The sequence below is a fragment of the Mytilus galloprovincialis genome, chromosome 5, assembly GCF_965363235.1.
Source record: "Mytilus galloprovincialis chromosome 5, xbMytGall1.hap1.1, whole genome shotgun sequence".
Lineage (NCBI taxonomy): Eukaryota > Metazoa > Mollusca > Bivalvia > Mytilida > Mytilidae > Mytilus > Mytilus galloprovincialis.
In genome coordinates, this window is record NC_134842.1 from 15863368 (window position 1) to 15885488 (window position 22121).

General features: G+C 31.2%; 1 protein-coding gene across 1 annotated transcript; it reads right to left on the reverse strand.

Annotated features, from left to right (window-relative positions):
- Positions 1–6829: 6829 nt before the first annotated feature.
- On the reverse strand, positions 6830–21146 carry LOC143074347 (uncharacterized). The gene is made up of 5 exons (XM_076249842.1): positions 20911–21146; positions 16666–16747; positions 12315–12491; positions 11619–11801; positions 6830–7483 (listed from the first exon to the last, which is right to left on the reverse strand). Exons 1-5 carry the CDS (start codon positions 21142–21144, stop codon positions 7257–7259), a joined length of 903 nt encoding a protein of 300 aa, XP_076105957.1. The 5' UTR covers positions 21145–21146; the 3' UTR covers positions 6830–7256.
- Between the last annotated feature and the right edge of the window lie 975 nt (positions 21147–22121).

Consider the following 22121-nt stretch of genomic DNA (forward strand, 5'->3'; position numbering starts at 1 on the left):
TTTAATAAACTTTAAAATTGTCGAGATACAGACGACCCCTTTTATACGGCAAATGACTTCCTATAGCTAATTGGGCGCGTAAATGACGAAGCTTTTAGGGGAAAGACATAACTTGACAATGGTATATTCCGAGAACATTCAGGAAAAGTGAATGTATTACAGTGCGTATTGGTAATGAATTAAGTTTTTTGTATCATTTCCATGATGTATAACAAAGCATTTGTAAAGCATATGTATGCAAATATCGGTGAAAATATAATTTTTACATTTTATGTAAAATGTTTCGGTTTTGACGATCATCATGATAATAAAAAAAATCGTAGCTAATTAACATTATTGATCGTGTCTCTGCACTGTGTATTCTTAAACGGAATAGCCTGTACATGATTCGTTAATTTATCTATTATGAAAACGGAGATCTTCTTAAAATATACACATTATGTCGATCAATTCAATTCAAACACTAATTTAACAAGTAGATATATAATATTTTGAGACGTTAAAATTAAAAAAAAAAACAGAATCTTTATTATGCAGGGCAATTTACCCATGTTCAATTTTCGTGTTTCATTAACCGCGCACAAAGCAAAAAAAATCTATGGCAGGAATAAAAACGATATACGGTAGTTAATAATTTTATCGACAAGTATTCCAAAACACAAATTCTAAATTAAAAATGTTTTGTCTTTGCCAGAAACTAGATCAAAATTCCGGGAATTAGACACACGCATTAGTGAAACATAAATTATTTGTGTGCATTTACTACATGTATTTGTTTGCATTGTGCTTCTTACATCCGATGTGTTTTCAAGCTTACCTGTCAAATTATAATCTCTTCTATAAAACGATATACTGTTACATTTTGTATTATCTATTACCAGCTGAGCACCAGAGATCAACCCCCGTTTTTGTTTGGGGTTCGTGTTGCCTCTTCCTATTTTCGATCTATGAGTTTGAATGTCCCTCTAGTATTTTTCGCCTTCCTTTTGTATACTTTTTGTCGTAGAACTGTTTAATATTCTAGGTTGTTATTTTACCGTGTTTCTGCAGTTGTTTAGTTATACGAAAACAAAGTTTGAGAACTATATATTCAATACTATGACAAACAATTGTAACTGGTACTTCACTTCCAATATATTAAAAGAGACTTATATAATTATAATAAATGTTTCATCTTAAATCATATTTGTATAGCAATTGTTTTTTTAATTTTCATAAATTATGTATCCGTTGACTTATTTTGGAACTGATTACACCTTGATCATGGTAAAGTTAAACAGATAATGTACAAAAGTGATTGAATAACAATAACGTTTGATCTTCTAATGTTAAAAAATCCAAATAAAGAAAGATTTATAACTTGTCATGCAAAAGGATTGTCAAACTATTTTCAAAGTTATAAAGAAACGTCCTGTTTCAACAGCTTAGACTTGTTGATATGTTCTTTATAATAAAGAATATGACCCCAAAAGTATATGTATAACTAGACAAACTATTTGGTAGTAGTGACGAACGTAATGAATCAACAGAAGGAGTAAAAATTAACTGCCTTATTCCCGACCTTATATAGACATCCAAAAACATGGCCCATGGTCACAACGTAGGATAATATAATTTCAAAAAATATATTCTTCATTTTTCATTTATTCGATTTATTTTAATTAGAATCCCATTCATTAGTGTTTTTTTTTTATATCAACAGTAAAAAAAATATTCATCATAGGCGCATTTCGACAACAAATATATCTTCATTTACATTTATTATATTTAGAGTGCAAATATGGATTGAAAACAAAGAATGAGAGACATTGTAATCTTGTCATTGACGTCATACACGATTTTTGATTGACACAAGATCATTTTTGAAATGACCAATCGAGCTCGCAAATATACACTTCCGTACTTACTGTTCGACACACTTCAGTTTGAAATCTTCATGTTTCATGTTAAACACAAAATTTCATTTCTCAATACTTTCAAATGAATGGAAGCTTTAGCCAGCTTTTTTGCAAGGTATTCCTAAACTTTAAATTCCTTTTCTGATGCTGAACATCACATTTCCCTAGGCCTTTTTTTAAATGTATTGTTGAATTAAATGTAGCATATTTGTCGTACTCATACCTAAACCGTATACCCAAACGCTGAACGATTTACTGTAACCTTCAAATTTAGTGTATTGATGTGCCTCACTGTTACGCTAACGCAGTAGATTTTGTATGCTTACATTTACAAATGTGTGTTTTCCGTTGCAAATACTTTAATACTGATTTCATGATGTTAAAGTTTATCCCGCGAATGTTAGATTTATCATTGCATCATTAAATGATAACTTGCATCTAAATATTCAAATCATGTTTAAAAAACTGACCTTGTGAAATGACATACTCTGGACACACTGTTTAGTTTTGTCGTGTTGCCACAGAGAAGCAGTTAAAATTTATAAAGTGTTTGTTTCTTGTTTTTGTGTTTGTAGGTAAATAGATTGCAAAAAGTAACAGAGCGATACCACCTCTACATAAAATCAGCCAATAAGCATCCCTGGTAATATCATATATATTTAAAGTTGAGCGTGTCTGATAAAGATATTCCCAATTCCTTTCATAGTTTTACATAATAACATAAAAACTGTAAAGGAACCAGTCGGGTCCTTTTGTATGAAGAAATAAACCCATTTCCTCTAAATCTTTTATGCTAAATAATGAAGAATACCTTTAAATGTTACACCGTTTTCTCTCCCTTTTTAATTTAATAAAATACAAGGTTATGATTAAGCTAATAGCTGTGAGACAAATTATAAACACAGCATTAATCTTTATCAATCTTGTCGATGATAGTCTTATTTTAGAAATCATATCACCTGTCTTTCGATCTAATCTTTGATCATGGCTAACGATTCTCACAATCCTTAATACATTTCTATACAAGATACTCCAAGAGACTATAGACAAATAACTAAAAAAAAATACTCTTTAGCAGATGTTATGGGTTTCGATAAGAGAAAAAAAAGGTAGATAGCCTTCATATGTTAACCCAGTCTGGTATTTTACATGATCGTGAAAAATAGATGATAAAATCCCCCACAGCATAATTGACCTAAGGGAATACGATATAGTTTTGATCTCACGATGATTGTTTTGCGAAAACGTGCTTACAAGCACATATGTAATATAAAAAATACATTGATGTGCTAAATTTTTTTTTGTATTGAAAAGACCACCATGATATATAATGGTTGTATTACATAGTGTCGTTAGATATGTGAGTGTAAAACCAAATGTTCTTTCATTTACACAGTCAGCACAAGAAAGCATTGTATTAAGTATAATTGTCATCTTCTGCCATAATGATTGTGATCTTATTATGTTTTAATACCCCGCTAAATGACTAAATGCATTCAAGATATATTTGTGTATTGCTCATGAAATATTGTAATACTTAGTAGAGGCGTTCAGAATGCTTCAAACATAAATACTTTAAATTAATATCGGATTATTGAAAGCTCAATTCATATATGATATTACTTCTTTAATCTTCATTATTGATAATGAACTTTGTATCTCCAGGATGACTGCATTATCAACTTTATGACAACACTATTGCGATATTGTTCATGGATTAAAGTAACAAAGACGAAATGACAGTAATACGCTTGCAATCAGTAGAGAGAAAAAAATAGTAAAAGCAAATAATACAAATAAATGCCATAAATCGTACTTTACACTAATGTTGTAAAAACTACAAATGTATCTTATGTTTAAGAGGACAAGAAACTTCAATAAAAAAAAATCACTTCCTTTACTGGGGCTAAGAGCAGTTCGTTTCTATTTGATATTCTGCATTTTGACTCTCCCGTTGCCTTTAGCTCACAATCCTTACCAGTTTTTGGTGGGGTTCGTGTTGCTTATTCTTTAGTTTTATATGTTGTGTCATGTGTACTATTGTTTGTCTGTTTGTCTATTTGTCTTCACATTTTTAGCCATGGCGTTGTCAGTTTATTTTCGATTTATGAGTTTGGTCCCTCTGGTATCTTTCGTCACTCTTTTATAAAATTATATAATCTGATAACCAAAAATTCTGCAAGTCTGTGGTTGCCGTTTGTTTGTGTGTTTCAAATTTGTTTTTCGTTCATTTTTTGTACATAAATTAGGCCGATAGTTTTCTCGTTTGAATTGATTTACAAAGATCATCAGCAATCATACCATCTCTTTATATTTTTATATAAAAATATTTTAATATTCAACTATTGAAATCGAAATTCACAAACCTTGATTAACTCAATTATTAAATTATAAAAAAAATAAAAGCAATCAACGTTGTGTATATATTTACATATACATTTATTAATGAAATAAACAAATTAATTTCTATCAATCATTAATTTTGTATAAGAGTTGGTAAAAATTACTTTTAAATGCTGCTTTTATGTCACGGGAATTTTCTTTAAAATATAGGCTGATTGTAACAATCGGTCTTTGGTCGAAAATTGCCTCACTGTCAATCCTGGCTGAAATGTTTCTAAATAATTGTTTATCAAATTAAGGCTTATAAACAAACACGCGTGTTCAACCGAATGATGAGTTAAAGCGGCATTTATTTCAAAGAAAAGAGGGTAGAAAGATACCAAAGAGACATTGAAACGCATAGATCGAAAATAAACTAGCATTGCCATGGTTAAAAAAAAGATAAACAGTGAAGTTTTAATTTAGTTGTACTGCTGCAATACAATGCGACATGGATGTGTTACCGTACATTACGAAGGTGGAAGTGTCAAATTATGAAAAAAGAAAGGCTAGCTTTTATACCAATTGCCTCTACCTTCTGGTGCTTTGTGTCGTTGTATAGTTTTCTTGGTGGTCTCTAACCGTTTTATTCATCTATATGAGAAGTTTAAGTAAAAAGCAAAGGAGTTATGCAATAAGTATATTTTTTTGTCAACTATATTAGACTCGACTCAAATAGTGTTTGGTTCGAGCGTCACTAATGAGTCTTTGGTAAACAGCACACCATGTCCGGCGTACCAATTTTGATACTCTTTGATGAGTGAATATACACATGGAAAAAATATCACCATAGCAAAACATCAGGTCACCCGAAATGTCGAGTTATAAATCATTATCCTATACAAAATCGTGATTTGAATCGAAATGTAAGTAAGATCTTACACGCAGAGCCCATAAATTTAAACACAATTTCTACACATTAGCAATAGTCCGAAAAAAGTAAGATTTATTTTCGACTAAATTGATTTTTATTTTGAATTTGTCTTGGAATAACTATATTCTATACTATCGCACGAATTCTAAAAGGAGCTAGACCGGATTTTTTGCCAGGTATAGCATGAATAATGAATGAAGTAACTGCTTGATTTTCGGTAGGAAGAAAGACAACTCTTATTCCTTATTGATTACTTGTTTAATGTAATGCATATGTGTGAATATTAATAGTCTTATATTTTATCCGGATGTATAGATTAATTTCCTCCAATATGTTTTCTGATGACTATCAATGTCACGTCCATGAATTCACACAATCATCAACAAAGTAATCGTATTCATTAACTAACTGAAGAAAGGTTTTTCCTAATAAACGACAAAATCCAAAAGGATACTAACTGTGAATATTGGATGTATTTATAATTAGTTGTCTAAGTTGATTATCCAAAGTATGTGTTTATCATTCCTGATTATTCAACCAAACATATATTAAAGGTAACAGTAATTGTTATCCAATTTATCAATTAAAAGGAATTTGACAAAACACTGCATATATCTCAATGTATAAACAAGTCACATAAGAAAAGGGTGCATTTGGTGTCCAAGGAAATACTCACAACCTGCTGATAAACTTCCTTCGGAAAGTTTGTAAAGGGAATTATGCTAATCAGTTTTCATGACAGAAAAACAATATATGTTAGGTTATGTTTTAATTCATTTATTGTAAAAATCATTGTAAATACCGATAAATGTATCAATTACTATTCTCACTACATTGTGAAATCACAAATCTTTCAAGACAAGATGATAAAAATGATGAATATGCATACAGGAATCCTATCGACGTAAAAATCATTTCAGTAGAACATTGGAACCGCATTCGGTTTGTAATTAACTATCTACAGGAAGTGCTAATACTTTAAACTAGCCTATTAGATTTTTGAAAAACTTAGAAAATGATTGAGGAAATACTTCATAACGAAAACTTTTTTTATAAAAAAATATATACAAGCTTTACAAATATAACTTACTTTGAAATCTAAAATGTAATAGTCATGGACTTGTCGAAAATTGTTGGGCTTATATAAAACTAAATAAGGAACTAAAGGTAACATCAGTGAACGGAGATGCAAAAATTAACAATAGGAAACAAAAAATCTAGTTCTATCAGGAACGAAAGTAAAACTCTGATATATCCAGGTTATATACGATATCTTTTCTCACCAACACGTATGCGTAAAGGGTTGTGACAAATTTGTAAGTATAAGGCTTCTATATTCTGTAACAATTATATCATATAGTATTTACTTAAGTAATACATGACCATAGAAAAAAATACTAATGTGTATAGATATGAGAATATGTGGTATGAGTCACAATTTATAAAAACCAAGTCACAATTTATAAAAGTAAACCAATAATGTGTATACCAGTTTACACCGAAATTCAAACATTTTGTTATTTTGAATAAGAGCGTAGTACAACTTCGTACATATGCTATTATATATTATATTTAAAACTATCCACCAATTTCAGACTATAAGTCAAAAATGTAACAAAAATAGGTCAATGTGTAGATCGAAAATAAACTGACAATGACATAGCTTAAAAAAAAACTTGAACCACACACTTTATTGGAAAATTTTTGTTAAATAAATAGCTGTTTGACTAACACTTATTTTGATCATCGAGAAGCTTAATATTTCCGGAACAATAGAACGTAATTAAAACATTCAGTTGACTTTTACAAAATCATCTCCCTGTAGTGTTATGTACCACCTTAAATTCATAAAGAGTTTATAAATTCTCCTTATATGTAATAAAAGCTTCAAATTATCTAAAAACAAGACAAGTAAAATGAGGCATTTTATCAGTTAAAAAAATTATGCCTATCTAACCAGTACAAGAAAAACATGTTTTATTTTTTATGTGTATCCTTTTTGACAAATGTATTGTCGCATTTTGCATTGAGAAGGATCATGCATATTGTAGTTTTATGATAAATTTTCAGTTAAAATACCAGATTAAAGATGAACTCTGTTTCTAGCACATTGGTACATAACAATATTCCCATCTAACCCCTGGGTCCATAGTATAACACCAGGGAGTAGCCTCATTGGGAAGCGTACAGCAATAATTGTTATTTGTATTTGCAGGCCAATAAGATGGTCTATGTGGCCAATTAGAATTCCATTTTTGACATGTTCGTCCAGTAGCAGTGCAACCTACTTTTCCGTAGTATCGTCCAGGTGTAACCATACAATCATGAGCTGGAATTAAAGTGAAAGTATGAATAGTATAAATATCAATAGACACGCAAGGAAAAAACATATCAAGCTAAAGTTGTCTATATCTAAGAAAATGTTAATTTAAGAAAATGTTAATTAAACAAACATTTTTAGATCTGAATACAATAAAAGTAAAAGACTTCGATGGATCTTTGTCTCATTTGCACTCATATCATATCTTTGTATATCTATTTGAGACACGTTTTGCTATGTGTTTCTTTATTCTACATTGGCGAGAGGTATAGAGTGAGGGTTAAGAGCTCACAAACAAGTTTACAGCCCTTGGTTTGTGTAAACTTCCCAAAAACAACGTATATGGTGTAATGGTGTATGGCATATAATGCAACATCTTCGCTAGCCAAGGGCTACGGTCCACTTCCCTCCTCTCCATCATTGGCGGATTGAGATAGAATTTCGGAGATACAAGGTAATGATTTTCATTGGTTGCAGTCGAAACTCGCTACGTCCAATCAATAAGCGGCTATAACATGATCACGTGTAAATGTACAAATGAAGTGTATGTAAACAATTACCACGTGCTTATAGTGCAACAAGTCTTTACATACTAACATACGACTATATTAAGCGACAATTTTGAATGTTTTTAATCAACTAATAGAAGTCCTAGGTGTATGTTTCTTGCATAATTTCATGAATGTCAACGTATATTTTCGTTTCCTGCTTTAACAAAATTTAGACGCTACCGTGTTTTTACCTCCAAATTGAAGAGTTCAAGTGCTACCATTGGTCAAGAATAATGTATTTGGAATGGGCGTGACTTTAATCTATCGATAGATTGCGCAACATTGTTATCACAAATGTTGGCTTAATCTGCCAAGGGTGGAGAGGAGGTAAGTGGATCGAAACCCTTGGCTAGCGAAGATGATGGTAATATGGTATTATAATATTAATAGGTGTATGGTGCTCTGGTGTATAGTGTAAGGGAAATGGTGTAATGGTGTATGACGAAAAGTGTGATTGTGTGACGTGTATATAAAGTGTGGTAATCAAAGTTTAAAACTATGGGAAAGATAGAAACAATTTTTTTATTTTTTACATTAAGATACAATATTGTGATTAAAATTCGTGTTTAAAACATAACAATAATGTAGTCGCACGCTTTCCTTCAAATTAAATTGCACTATGGGTAATTTCGGATAGTGTAGATAGAATGTGTTTGGTGCAAACGTGTAACGTGTATGGTGTTATGACACAGGGTGTATGGTGTAATTGTGTATGTTAAATGGTGTAATGGTTTATCGTGTTATTTGGAAGATTACACCATCCACGGACTGTAACCCCGCCGCATTTTTTGCACCTGTCCTAAGTCAGGAGCCTCTGGCCTTTGTAAGTTTTGTATGTTTTTTAATTTTAGTTCATTTAGATGTTTTGTAGTTTAGTGTAATAATAATAATAATAATAAATTCTTTATTTAAAGAGGGTAAACTCAGTTAGTTACAATCAACTAATCTTCCCTGAGGCCCTCACATACAAATTACAATACAATCAAAACAGATATTTACACATAGTTAATTTACAGTCATGTAGTTCAATGTATTGTTATTAACATAAGATATAATGCTGTTTAAGAAGTATACATGTAGTCAAAAAAATCAAATGAAAATAAAAAAATAAAAATATACATTACAAATGCATTGTCATGATTGTAGCAAATATTTCTTATCAGGATTGTGTTAGGTACTTCTTGATACTTTGCTTAAAAGTAAAAGTGTTTTGAGCCTTACGCATTTTGTGTGGTAGTCCATTCCATAATAGTGTGACGTCCATTTTCACTGAACTAGCACACAATTTGATTTAAGATCAAGCTGAGGACCTTCACGGGTGCGGAATTTTCTCGCTTCGTTGAAGACCCATCGGTGGCCTTTGTTGTCTACTCTTTGGTCGTGTCTCTTTGAAATATTCCCCATTTCCATTCTCAATTTTAGTTTACCCTATTTGATTTATCAAATGATATAACAACATTCCTCTTACATCTGGTGTATTGAGAATATTATATACAGGTTTACTTTATCTCATCTAATTCTGCAATAAGATTTGACAAAGTAAAAAAATGGAGATAATATTTATGTTCAATTCGTTCGGAGAAATGATTTATCTTTAAGGTGAAAACTCGAAATAAAATTTACAAAGACCAGGCTATTATTTATTGACGATTTTTATAACCATGAGGAGCTATATGACTAAAGTGACCTTACTTGTCGTTAATTGATAAACAACCATACCTGACGACTATCGGGACATTAGTCTCAGTGAATTAATTAAATTTACAGTCAATGTCGACACCGTTTGTTCAGCATGACATGCAAATTTTGACAGTCAATGTCGACACCGTTTGTTCAGCATGGCATGCGAATTGCGACAGTCAATATCGACACTGTTTGTTCAGCATGACAACCGAATTTTGACAGTCAATGTCGACACAAATTGTTCAGCATGACAACCGAATTTACAGTAAATTTCGACACAGTTTTGCGGATTTTTACAGTCAATGTCGACAAAGTTTGTTCAGCATGAGATGCGGATTTTTACAGTCAATGTCAACACAGTTTGTTCAGCATGAGATGCAGATTTTTATAGTCAATGTCGACAAAGTTTGTTCAGCATGAGATGCCGATTTTTATAGTCAATGTCGACAAAGTTTGTTCAGCATGAGATGCCGATTTTTATAGTCAATGTCGACACAGTTTGTTCAGCATGAGATGCGGATTTTTACAGTCAATGTCGACAAAGTTTGTTCAGCATGAGATGCGGATTTTTACAGTCAATGTCAACACAGTTTGTTCAGCATGAGATGCAGATTTTTATAGTCAATGTCGACAAAGTTTGTTCAGCATGAGATGCCGATTTTTATAGTCAATGTCGACAAAGTTTGTTCAGCATGAGATGCAGATTTTTATAGTCAATGTCGACACAGTTTGTTCAGCATGAGATGCCGAGTTTTACAGTAAACGTCGACACAGTTTTTTCAGCATGAGATGCGGATTTTTACAGTCAATGTCAACACAGTTTGTTCAGCATGAGATGCGGATTTTATAGTCAATGTCGACAAAGTCTGTTCAGTAGGAGATTCGGATTTTGAGACTATGATAGTATGTTCAGAATGTGTTGATCAAATCTAATGGTCAACGACTTTGTCAAATATAGCAATGTTTCCGTAGTAAAAGGTGTTTTGGGTGTAAAGATATTGAATGTCATCTACTATGAAGGACAAATAACATTAACGGTAAAACTGTTCTTGCACACAAGATGTGCACTTCGACAATGAAGGTCTGTTTGGTGATCTTCGAGACTAAATTATATGACTGCAGTCTTATGCAAACGTTGACGAGTTGACAAATCAAAAAGGCACCTAAAATGAAGCCTGGAAGGTTAAGATAAATTCGAAATTTTACCCCAAGACGAAAATGTGCATCATTTTCCAGAAATCTTTTTCAATGTATATAGAAGATGAATAGAATATTTGTTCAGGTAGCATTTTAACCTAAATGTAAGTAAAATTGCTGGCTTGCAGGGAGATGATAAATGATAAGCAGACATGAATGGTTTAATGCATATTCTGGCTGAAACAATGTTGTGTTTTATCATCTATAATGTTTCATAACATGAAATTGTATAAAATTTGATAAATGATAATAATGCATTTGATATTTGTTTTAGTAAAGAGGAACAAAACATATATGAATGGCTTGCATGAAACTTGCAAAGTACAGTTTACCTAATTGATATGACAGAAAATTTCAGGGCAAAACATCAATTTACTTTAGGTTTATAGAATTCATCATACTCGTCAAAACTGATTTCAAGACATCAAAACAGATATATTGTTAAATAACATTCATGAATGACTTTATTGTCAGACTCAATAAGGCTATACAGTATATGAATCGTCGTTCGTGATCATCTATCATTTGAATAACCGTCATGCATATTTTTAATATAACTCATTAATATAACTCTTGCGCATAGCGTATTAGAAATACACTATATATACTAACTAATATCTTATCTCTATGCAGTATCTTATTAATAAATTTTGTGTGTAGAATTAAAGTTCATAGATAGATTTATGCTCTTATATTTGGTGATAAATAATTACCGTGACATGATAACGACGCTGGTACCCATGTATCTGGGGCAGTACATCTAGATACTGCACACGAAGGCGTTGATACAGCATCAGGGTAGGAGGTACATTTGTAATTTGCATATATGGCAGTACCGACATATTTGTATATGACTTCCTGTTCCGGTCGCAACATAGGTGGCTCGTAACAATAGACTGTAAATACAAAAATGTTCAAGCTTAAGGCACATTACAGTTAAGAACGAAAATTTATCAGGGCCTTAAATAGCGACCGGCATGAAGATGATAGGTGAGGTAGGTGAGGTGAGGTTAATACACATCAGGAAAAAGGTAAATACCTAACCATTTGATACAATGATAAAATGATTCGTGTGAAAATCCTTTCAAGTTGACCATGAATTCACCTATAACTATGCACTTAAAAAGGCACACTAAAAAACAATAATGTAATCATCAAATGATTTTGATAGTGAAATAAAACAACAAAAAAGAAAACCACATATTCATAGATAACTTTAACATAAAATGTATGTCTAAAAATTTAATACATTTTATCTCGGAATTGTTAAAATTATTTCAATGACCCATGACAGATCCTAAAATTTCGGGCACCTTAGATAATGTCCAAGTATGTGACCTATGTTTCTAATAGTATCTTATGCTTTATCATTTGATTGAAGTATTTCAAAGATCATTTAAAGTTCTTACGACCACATTGAACATTTGGTCCACCCCATTTTCCTGACATCAAACAATAAAAGGTCTCTTTTCCAATTTGGCCCTGTAAAGGTCGTTTGCACTGGAACTTGGCTTCAGCATACCCGACAGTATACTCGTATTCAATGATAGCCTTCTTGTCTTCTAGCTCTCCACAGTCTACATATACTGTAAAAAAAGTCAACTACTTAATATATGTTCTTCAGTTTTAAATAGATGTTTGAATCAATATACAACAATACTAAGACACTGAAACTGATGTATTTAAGATGTAAAAATGCTCGATATATTTATTACTTTCTTTGGAAAATTAAAAAGACTCGGTGGTCGATTGGTCTATAATGTATGTAGGTTATCTACTGTATCTATCGTGAGTTTTGGGGTCAACACCCAGTTTATTAGTTCGAACTCCGTATGTAGCAGTTACGTTTAACTTTAATCAAAACTGGCTAGGATTGCCAATGTCAACAATCAATATGTTATACAATGTCTAGTTAGTTGTAAAACATTTTGTTCTTATTACTCGTTGTCAAATGGGAAAATAGATTAACCAGTGCACTTTTTCACTGTGAACCAAACAAAGCGAAAAAATCGACTTCTACGTGTTTTGAAGATTGTACAAGTAATCTCATTAAAAATGTCTTAATGAATGTTGTTTGTGTAGCTACTTTAAGATAGATGCCATATACTGACATCATATTTCCATGGCAAAAAAGATAAACCCGCTTCAGGCCAAAATAACAATATAAGACGTGTCCAATGTTGATGATCATGCAATATCGTACACTAGTACTGTAACAATTAATATATTTATTAAAGGTATTAAGTCACATGACGTTGTAACGGTCAAGTGATTGTTTACTATAAACACGTGTGTGTGTTTATATTAAGCACATGGTGCGTGTTTATGTTCTATTTGATTGGATGGCATATACCCGTATTGCCGGTTTTACGGGTATATGTCCTGATGATTTTCGTGAAAAGCATGATTGAGTATTACTTAAGGGGTTAGTTTCGGAAAATTAGGTTATTCGAAGTTTGCCTATAGTTCAACGTAGCAGCATTCGTTATTATGCTTACCACCCCCCCCCCCCCCCCCCCCCATTTTATGAGATGGTTATCGTCAATGGGAGTATATGCATATATTACAGTACATTAATATAAATTTTTCCTCTTTTGTAGATAGTTTTTGATTGTGTTACTGTATATTACTGTGCTATTGTATGATTGGATTGGTAGAGTCCCTGAATTTAAAGTGAAGGACTTTAGTTTGAGAATCATGTTGAATGTAAACTTAATATTAAAGGCTGCTACCGCTGTAGGCACACTTATCCTATTTATGTGTTGTTTTATTTATTAAATAATTTATATTCGTTTGAGTTGTCGAATTGGAATATAAGAGTATGTATCGTCATGTAAGTTGTACAAAAGGTTGAATTCAATCTATTTTGTTACAGCAAGCAATATGCACATATCTTGTTAAATCTCATTTAGATAGTTATGTGAGCTTAGAATTCTTTGAATTTAGTATACTACACGTTCAAATGTCAGATTTTGATAGGTTAATTGTGGTTTTCATTGGGGTCTAAGCGTGACACCCTAATTTTTTTAAGCGTGACACACGAAAGTCGAATAATTAAGTGTGAAAACGGGAAACATTTTTATAAACATCGGATAGGAACATTGTTTAGCAAAACCAAATCGTGAACATCGCATATTAACAAAGCAAATAAACACGTATTCAAAATTGATATTTCAATATTAAATTTCCGTGTGCAATATATGCATAATAAAACGAACATGAATTAATGACAGTTATTCGAAACTGAAATACACATTACCGGTATAGTAAATTTCATCGCATTTGATGTCTTATCCTTAGACGAGAATAATCTGTAATATTTTATCTCATTTTTAAGCTAATAGTAGTTGCTGTGTCTCAGATTCGTCATGAGGCGTGTTTTTCGACTGAAACTAATACTCCGCACTAGGATGCAAATCAAATACCGTACATAAACAGTTTTACCGTATGTTCAGCTATTATGTAGGAGTGTTTACTTATTAAGTTATACTGTTACATCATTTCTTTTCCAGGTGTGTGTGGTAGAGGAAGAGGTCCAAAACATTATAAAACATGATTCAGTTATTGAGATTGGTTGTCGTCCATTACAATCTTTCATATTTGTTTTTTCGTTTAGTGCCTTGAAGATAATTCAGGCTTTTACTTTTCATGTTAGAACTAGGGTTTTTTATCTTATCATTTCGGAGGGTTTTGAAGCTTGCTATTTATGTTTAGTACAGGTCTTGAGCATTGTAAATGTTGAAACTCTTAATGTAAGAGATGTAGCCATTTTCAACGTTTTTACCGCCATTTTGGAACCGGGCACTTTTTAGTCATTCCTTTGTTTAATCGTACAAAAGGAACTGTAAATTACGTTTTATCAAAACCTACTTTGAGTTATATCTATTACACAGTTTTCAACGGATTTACGAAATGTAGCCAATTGGATATGACGCCATTCACAAAAAGAGCGGTAACAATCTTGAAAAACTGAAAATAATTTATGTCTAGCAGCTGATTTTTTTTTTAATTATCGTTTAGTCAACCTTTATATCAAATTTCATGCTTGTATCTCCATAATATCTCCAACTAATGTGACCTATAATTGCTGATGTCTACGTGCGTGGTATGGTCTCTGGTGGATTGTTGATGCATTGACAAACTGTGTATTACGTCATTGAATGGCATGAAAAGTTTAACAACGTATTCCAACCATAGAATTAAATTACGAAAAATATAGCAGATGCTGTTTTTGTGTCATTTAAGGAGTTATACCAACCATCAAATTAAATAACAAAAAATGATAGATGATCAATTTGCTTCGTTCGGTATAAACATTTGTAAATTAAATTTTTCAGTTTAAGAAAAAAAAATATATTAGCAATAATAGAATCTGATTAATAATTAATAATGTTATCTGTTATAATTTGATCGTCTGTGAATGACAAAGTACGACAATTAAAAATGAGTATTCAACCGACTGCATGTACTTTATTATTAGGGGACAAAAAATAAGGTGAACAAAAGAAACAGATTAAAATTATGTTTTTAAATATCGAACTCTATGTCTAATTCAAAAAAAAGAAGATAAGAGAGCATGAACCTTTCAATCTGTGCAGACCCCTATCATACCATTATCTGGAATACCAGTAAATTATACTTTTTTATTGTAGGGTTATTCAATCTTAGTATTTTACAGAAATGGTTATGCTTATGTTAGATTTTGAATTATTACATAATATATGCAAGACATTTTTAAGTAGTGTTAAATTGGTAATTTATTATTCTAACGTCATGTGCTATGTAGGAAGCGTCCCAAAAGACTTCAGATTGTCTACAAATCGGATAACATAACACACGTTCACTTGGTAACTAACAAACCAAGTAAAGAGCCAGAAATCCATGCGTAATGATATGACTCGTTGTGGAAAGGAGACAGTTGTTCACTTTGCGTCCAAATGGTTACACGGGTGTATAAAGGCACAGACAAGAAGAACCATTTAGTGAACTTGAAACATATCGTTAACAAGTGAGATCTCTCTGTTCGACAGCGGGTTAAAGAAGTTCGCTTATTTAAGACCAGTCCATTTATAGAAAGGAGTTTTGGAATAAACTCATCAATGAAGTGTCCAGTTATTCGTCCCATATCATACACTTGGTTCTTTTATATATGTATTTGGTGACACTGATAGGTGATTACAATTCAATAATAATTATAAAGGCAATCATACATTGGTAAGCAAATGTTCCACTCTATGTTTGCTTCAAAACTATGCAGAAGTCTGATTTTATTTTATATTCATATATTCTCTACCTGACTATGCATGCAATATTTGGTTTAAAAGTCAAAGTCTAGAACATCAGAAAAAGTTGATATTTTTTCATCAGACAAATCACTTATGCAACAAACAGTCATGTCATTTTGCACATGTGAATGCATCATAACAAAAGGTTCCGTAAAAAAATCATTATGCAATAGTATAAGATATTCACTGATGAAAAAATAAGGGGATGTAGTATGATTGGCAATGCTATAACTATCTTTTGAATTCAAATGAAGGGAATGTTAGCAATTATAGGCAATCGTCCAACCTTCAACAGAAATGAACACTATGCATTAAATGTCCCAGACGTGTCAACTGTGAAATAATTCAAACAAGATAACAAACGACTTTATGTATAACGAAATAATTCACGTACAATAAAATATGACAGACATGATCCAGCGACAAGCACTGAACTTCATGCTCCTAAGTAAGTTTGATATGTAAATATACTTACACCAGTTTGCACATGTACCATTGGCAACACACAGGTCCTCCACAGGACAGGAATGACCCACACAGTCTTGAGGAACTAAATCCTAAAAATAGAAAAAAGATAATTTAGATTTTCTCTGTCCAGTACTCGCTAACACACATATTGGTCCGATCTAAAGTCTAAGAACAGTCATCAAATGGAAAAGCATGTGGTGATGAATTAATATAAATGAATATATAAAGTCTACATGTAATGTTTTTAGTCCTGTTTTTATATTATGTTGAACTTTTTAATGCTATATTTAGTTCTGGAAATATACCAGAATTTTGGCTTATTGGAAATATTATACCTTTTAATAAGAATAAAGGATATCAGCTCGATCCACAAAATTATAGGCCTATACTTATTTTAAGCTCTGTGGGTGCTTCAGTGCTTAATCTTAGAGTAATCTAAGTTTTGGGGATTTTTTCATTGCTGAAAGAAAGCCAGTTTGGATTTAGAAAAAGTTATTCTACTACCGATAGCATTTTTGTACTTCATTTATTGTTTGAACTGTTAAGAAATAAGAAGAAAAAATTAAAGTGTACTTTTATTGATTTTGCAAAGGCCTGTGATACTGTTTGGCATGCAGGACTTTGGTCAACACTGATTAAATACTCTGTGAATGGTAAAGGGTATAATACTATTACAAATATGTGCAGTTACTGTAATATAAAATCTAGTATTTTTTATAGTAATGAATTTTCAGATTTTTTACCGCGTAATGTTGGTGTTATAAGGCAAGGGGAAATTGTTCCCCTATACTTTTTTCTTTCTTTGTTAATGATTTAGAAGATTTTCTAAGAGTCAAGAACATAGATTGTTCGAAAACTCTATCAGATTAATAAGAAACCGAACTTGATTGTTATCTTAAACATTTTGTCATATTATATGCGGATGATATAGTGTCGCAAGTTGGCTTACATAAGCAACAAGATACTTCATCTGAATACTGTGAAGTGTGGAAAATGAAAGCAAATGTACAAAACAGTAAAATTGTAATTTTCTCTAAAGGTAGAAAACCTAATAATGTTATGTTTAATTACAACGATAGTGTACTAGAAATTGTTAATGAGTTTACTTATTTAGGTGTCTTTTTCAGTAGAATAGGAATTTTTTTTAAAGGCAAAAAAAGCACAAGCAAAAAAAAAAGCCACATGTGCTATGTACGACTTTATCAATAAAGGAAGATTGCACAATCTTTCTATTGAATGTCAAATGGAATTATTTGATAAAACTGTTAAACCTATTTTAATTTATGGTAGTGAAGTCTGAGGTTTTGGTAATAATTCGGTTATAGAAAGGGTTCATATGAAATTCTGAAAACTTTTGCTAAAGGTTAAACAATCTACAACTAATTTTATGATATATGGAGAATTGGGCAGATACCCTTTGAAAATTGATATAAAACTTCGTATAATTAACTACTCATCTGGACAAAATTATATTCTGGTATGCAAGAAAAACTTCCTGCGATTTGATACAAGTACACTCTGTATAAATATAAAAATGATATCACTTGGTTAAAAATTGTTAAATCCATTCTTGATGAATCGGGTTTGTCATTTGTCAATATTTTGCAAGTTTAGTTTAAACATATTTTATTTGCTGAATTAAAGCAAAATGGATTAGACATACGTAAATCATACTTATGAAGTTTTCTCCATAATACAATATAAAATTACAATAATAGTACAATAATATGGACATGCATATAAAGCAAACAGTTTATAGAATATAATACTAGCTTTCATAGGCAAAAAAAGAGGAGAGAAAGTAAAAAGAGAAAAAGTTTGAAAAGTCGTATAATTCTGTGACGATGACTTGTGTATTGATGACGATGACGTTCCGTGCCAGTAATAATAACGCTCTAACAAGGCATAAGAAATCTGTTGGATTAAGAAATATTTTGTAAGTGATGTACACGGCTGTATCCTAGTGTTAACCAAAATCTTGTTGATCAATTTAAACAGAAATGGCATATTGACGTGTTAGAATCGCCAAAAGCTTTACACTATCGTATGTATAAAGAAAACTGTGAATTCGAGTAGTATTTTAAAAATTTAGATGATAGAAATATTATTACATTACAAATGTATGTAGACTGAGAAAAGGAAATCAAAGATTTCCTATTGAGACTGGTAGATGGCAAAATGTTGAAAGAGAAAATAGAAAATGCTTAATTTGTAACTCTGGCGATATCGGAGATGAATTTTATTATGTTTTTATATAGCGCTCTGTATTTAATGATAGTCGTAAACAGTTATTGAGAAAAAGATATACAAATCATCCAATTTTTTTTTTAATTTAATGAACTGATTGAATGGAAAAAATATTTCTGATCTTAACAACTTGTACGAATTTATAAGACTAGTCAGTATGCATGTAGGCTCTCCTGTGTAGCTTATGTATTTGATTTCATTAAGTTTAATATGTATACTGTTACTTATGATATTTGCCTCTCTCTTGCTTTCTTATAACTTTTGTATGTATGTACATACACATTATGTAATATGTATTGTGTGTATGTCTATACCAATGAAATTTGGTTTGTTGAGAAATAAAGATATATAAAGTCTAAAAATAGTCATCTGATCTTTTCATTTACAAGTGGTACACATTTTAGTTTATGGTGCACGGTTTCCTTGCTTAGTTGAGGACCTATAAGGGGCCTTGTGCTGTTGTCTGCTATTTGGTTGGGTTGTTTTCTTTTTGAAACATTCTTCCTTTCCATTCTCATTTTTTTTTTCATTTTTCGATTCTGACATGTTAACTGAGTCTAAGGTATATAATGCAATGTTGATTCTTAATTAATTAAGAGTAAATACACATGACTGTGCGAAATACTATTTTATTTCTCTCAATCCACAAAAATGGTACCGACGAAAATATATGAATCGAAAGAACTACTAAAAGTTTAGAGAACATCGTATCTACCAATTAACAGAAACGAATCTCTCTGTTTCTTCTTTTCTTTTCTTTCTATGTTGTTTCAGATTTTGCATCAAGTTTTCTTCAAAATTTAATTTTTCATTATTTTATGTCGTTGTGCTACAACACATTCAGTCTTGCAAGCTTATATTTGATACATTCTTACCCTCCAGCTACTCTTTAAATATATACTAGTATATAAATAATTTTAATTAGAAAAAGGGTGATGGTCCTTTCCTTAGTCCCTGCAGTGATCTATAATTCAATATTAGAGTCCGATTCAGATTTGCTGTGTTAGAAAAGATATATTACATTGTGTCTGCTATCTCTGCATTGTGTCCCACCAATCAGCAAGGACACAAGATATAAATCAAAGCAAGAAACAAAATTGTTGTCCTATTCAAAGCAATTTATGGCATACAAAACACATTTTCTTTCCGAATTTCGAAACTCAAAATTAAATAATTTGACACACATGTTCATCATGTAATGTATTATGCTATCGTTGACTTGACAAACTGTGTTAAATATGATAAGTCCGGATTCTTGGAACTTTCAATTTTTTTTCTTTTCCACTAAAAATGCATTTTGATTGATAAGTAATGAAATTAATAGCCCTGATAATCCATAACTGCTCGGTTTTTCATAATTGCCCTCGTACATTTTGAATACCCATGTTTTTTTTCATAATGGCCCTGCCCGTGTTCTTATGCTCTTTTGGTATTTAACAGATTTTTTTTTCTTTAGTTAATAAAGGGGCAGCTTCATACTTAAATCACTATACTGGTTAATGAAATAAAAATATTTTTTTGAGTGGGTATTAAATGGTAATAACTTGAAATGACACTTGGGCATTAAATTCTAATTTTGATAGACAGGTTTTTTTTTGGGTTTTTTTTTCTTTCTTTTCTTCCAAAATATGATTCAAACTGCTTCCAAAATTTGTTTTCCATTACATGTACATCATGCTGTCAGTTTATTCGTTGACTTATGATTTGGACAACACACCTTGATACATTTTATTGTATTTAAGCCTTAATTTAAAAAAAAAAAGCGTTACAATACTTTATGAACATTGTTCTAAATATTTATTGCAGAACATATAAATTTCTATCTAATTTTTTTAACGTTGTAATATAAATATTGATAAAAACAATAATTCATCTAAAATATTTACGATCCTCAGAAAGAATGATATATATGTAGTAACAAAAATATGGTACTAACATTATGCATAAAAATGTGCTGGTTTACATTTGATTTATTTTGTATGTCGAATTATGTAATTGTAATTACCTGTGGAAATTGAGGTCTTTCCTCGTATATAGAGCCCACCATTGGAATAAGTGAAAGAGTACTGGTATCTTCTAGGTTCATAACACACACGTGCAACTCTTTCACAAAGTTGACGGACTTACAGTAATTAAAACGGTAACAAATATCCATACACTGGTAGATGCTATTTGCTGTGTTGTTTACGAACGATCTCCCTGGCAGGTATTTATCACGATTTTGGAATGTAATAGTCATTTCCAAGCCTAAAGAATTCAATATAAAATACAATTCGGTACATAAAATCGCTAGAAATTTTCTTGTCATTTTGTTTTCTGTAGAATTTAACGGGTTGGTTTTCAATGAAAATGCATTTCACTATATTGCGTCTAGGTTTTATTTATAATAAGTTAGACTATTAGGTTCATTAAATATGGTAATTAAATAAAAACGCTAATGATGGTGATCAAATATTTATGAAGATCTGTAATGTGAATCTAGTGAAGCGTTTGTAGCATCGTAGTTTTCTTCATTTTTTTCTGAAGTTCACGCTGTCCATTAATAAGATGGTAAAAAGGTCAACAAACATGATTCCATTTCGTATGAAAAATAACATAGGAATTTAAAGACCTACGGAAGATGATCAAGGTATATCACGAAAAGATACAAGTAGAACAAAGACAATGTAACAATTTACATGATGACTAATGCCACAAGGAGACAAGAAAATGTACTGCTTACACTTGCTGAGCAGTTTAGATCTTGCATGATCTTTTCTTTTCTCTTGGATGTTTTGTAGACAGTTGTTTTGTCTTTGAGTCATGGTCTCTTTGAATCTTGGGTTTTGTTTCCTGCGTAGAATTACCTTTTATTATGGTAACTGAAGTAACATTATATGGAAGGACATAGGGACCTAAAAATATAATATTATATCGTTATGTTAATATATGTACATGTATCGTTATTTCCATACTATTAAATCGTTATTTCGAAATATGCATCAATGTTTATATCATTATATCGATATTTGTATCATATTAATATCAATACTTACATGTATATCGTTTACCTATCTCAAAATATTTATATCGTTATCTCGATATTTATCAATTTCCCACAGGTCACAAAACAAGAAAAATGGTGTTTTACTAGAGTACCATTTATGCTTTAAATTAGTTATTTGTGGGGTTGTGCTACTTCTTAGTCCTCAATGTTCTTGTAATGTTTATGCCTTA

Coding starts and splice junctions, on each gene's coding strand:
- LOC143074347 (XM_076249842.1), bottom strand. CDS start 21,144: ATGACTATTACATTCCAAAATCGTGATAAATACCTGCCAGGGAGATCG. Junction 16,748..20,910: donor AAAGACCTCAATTTCCACAG/GTAATTACAATT, acceptor TTCTATTTTTAG/GATTTAGTTCCTCAAGACTG. Junction 11,802..12,314: donor ACCAAATGTTCAATGTGGTC/GTAAGAACTTTA, acceptor TTGTATTTACAG/TCTATTGTTACGAGCCACCT.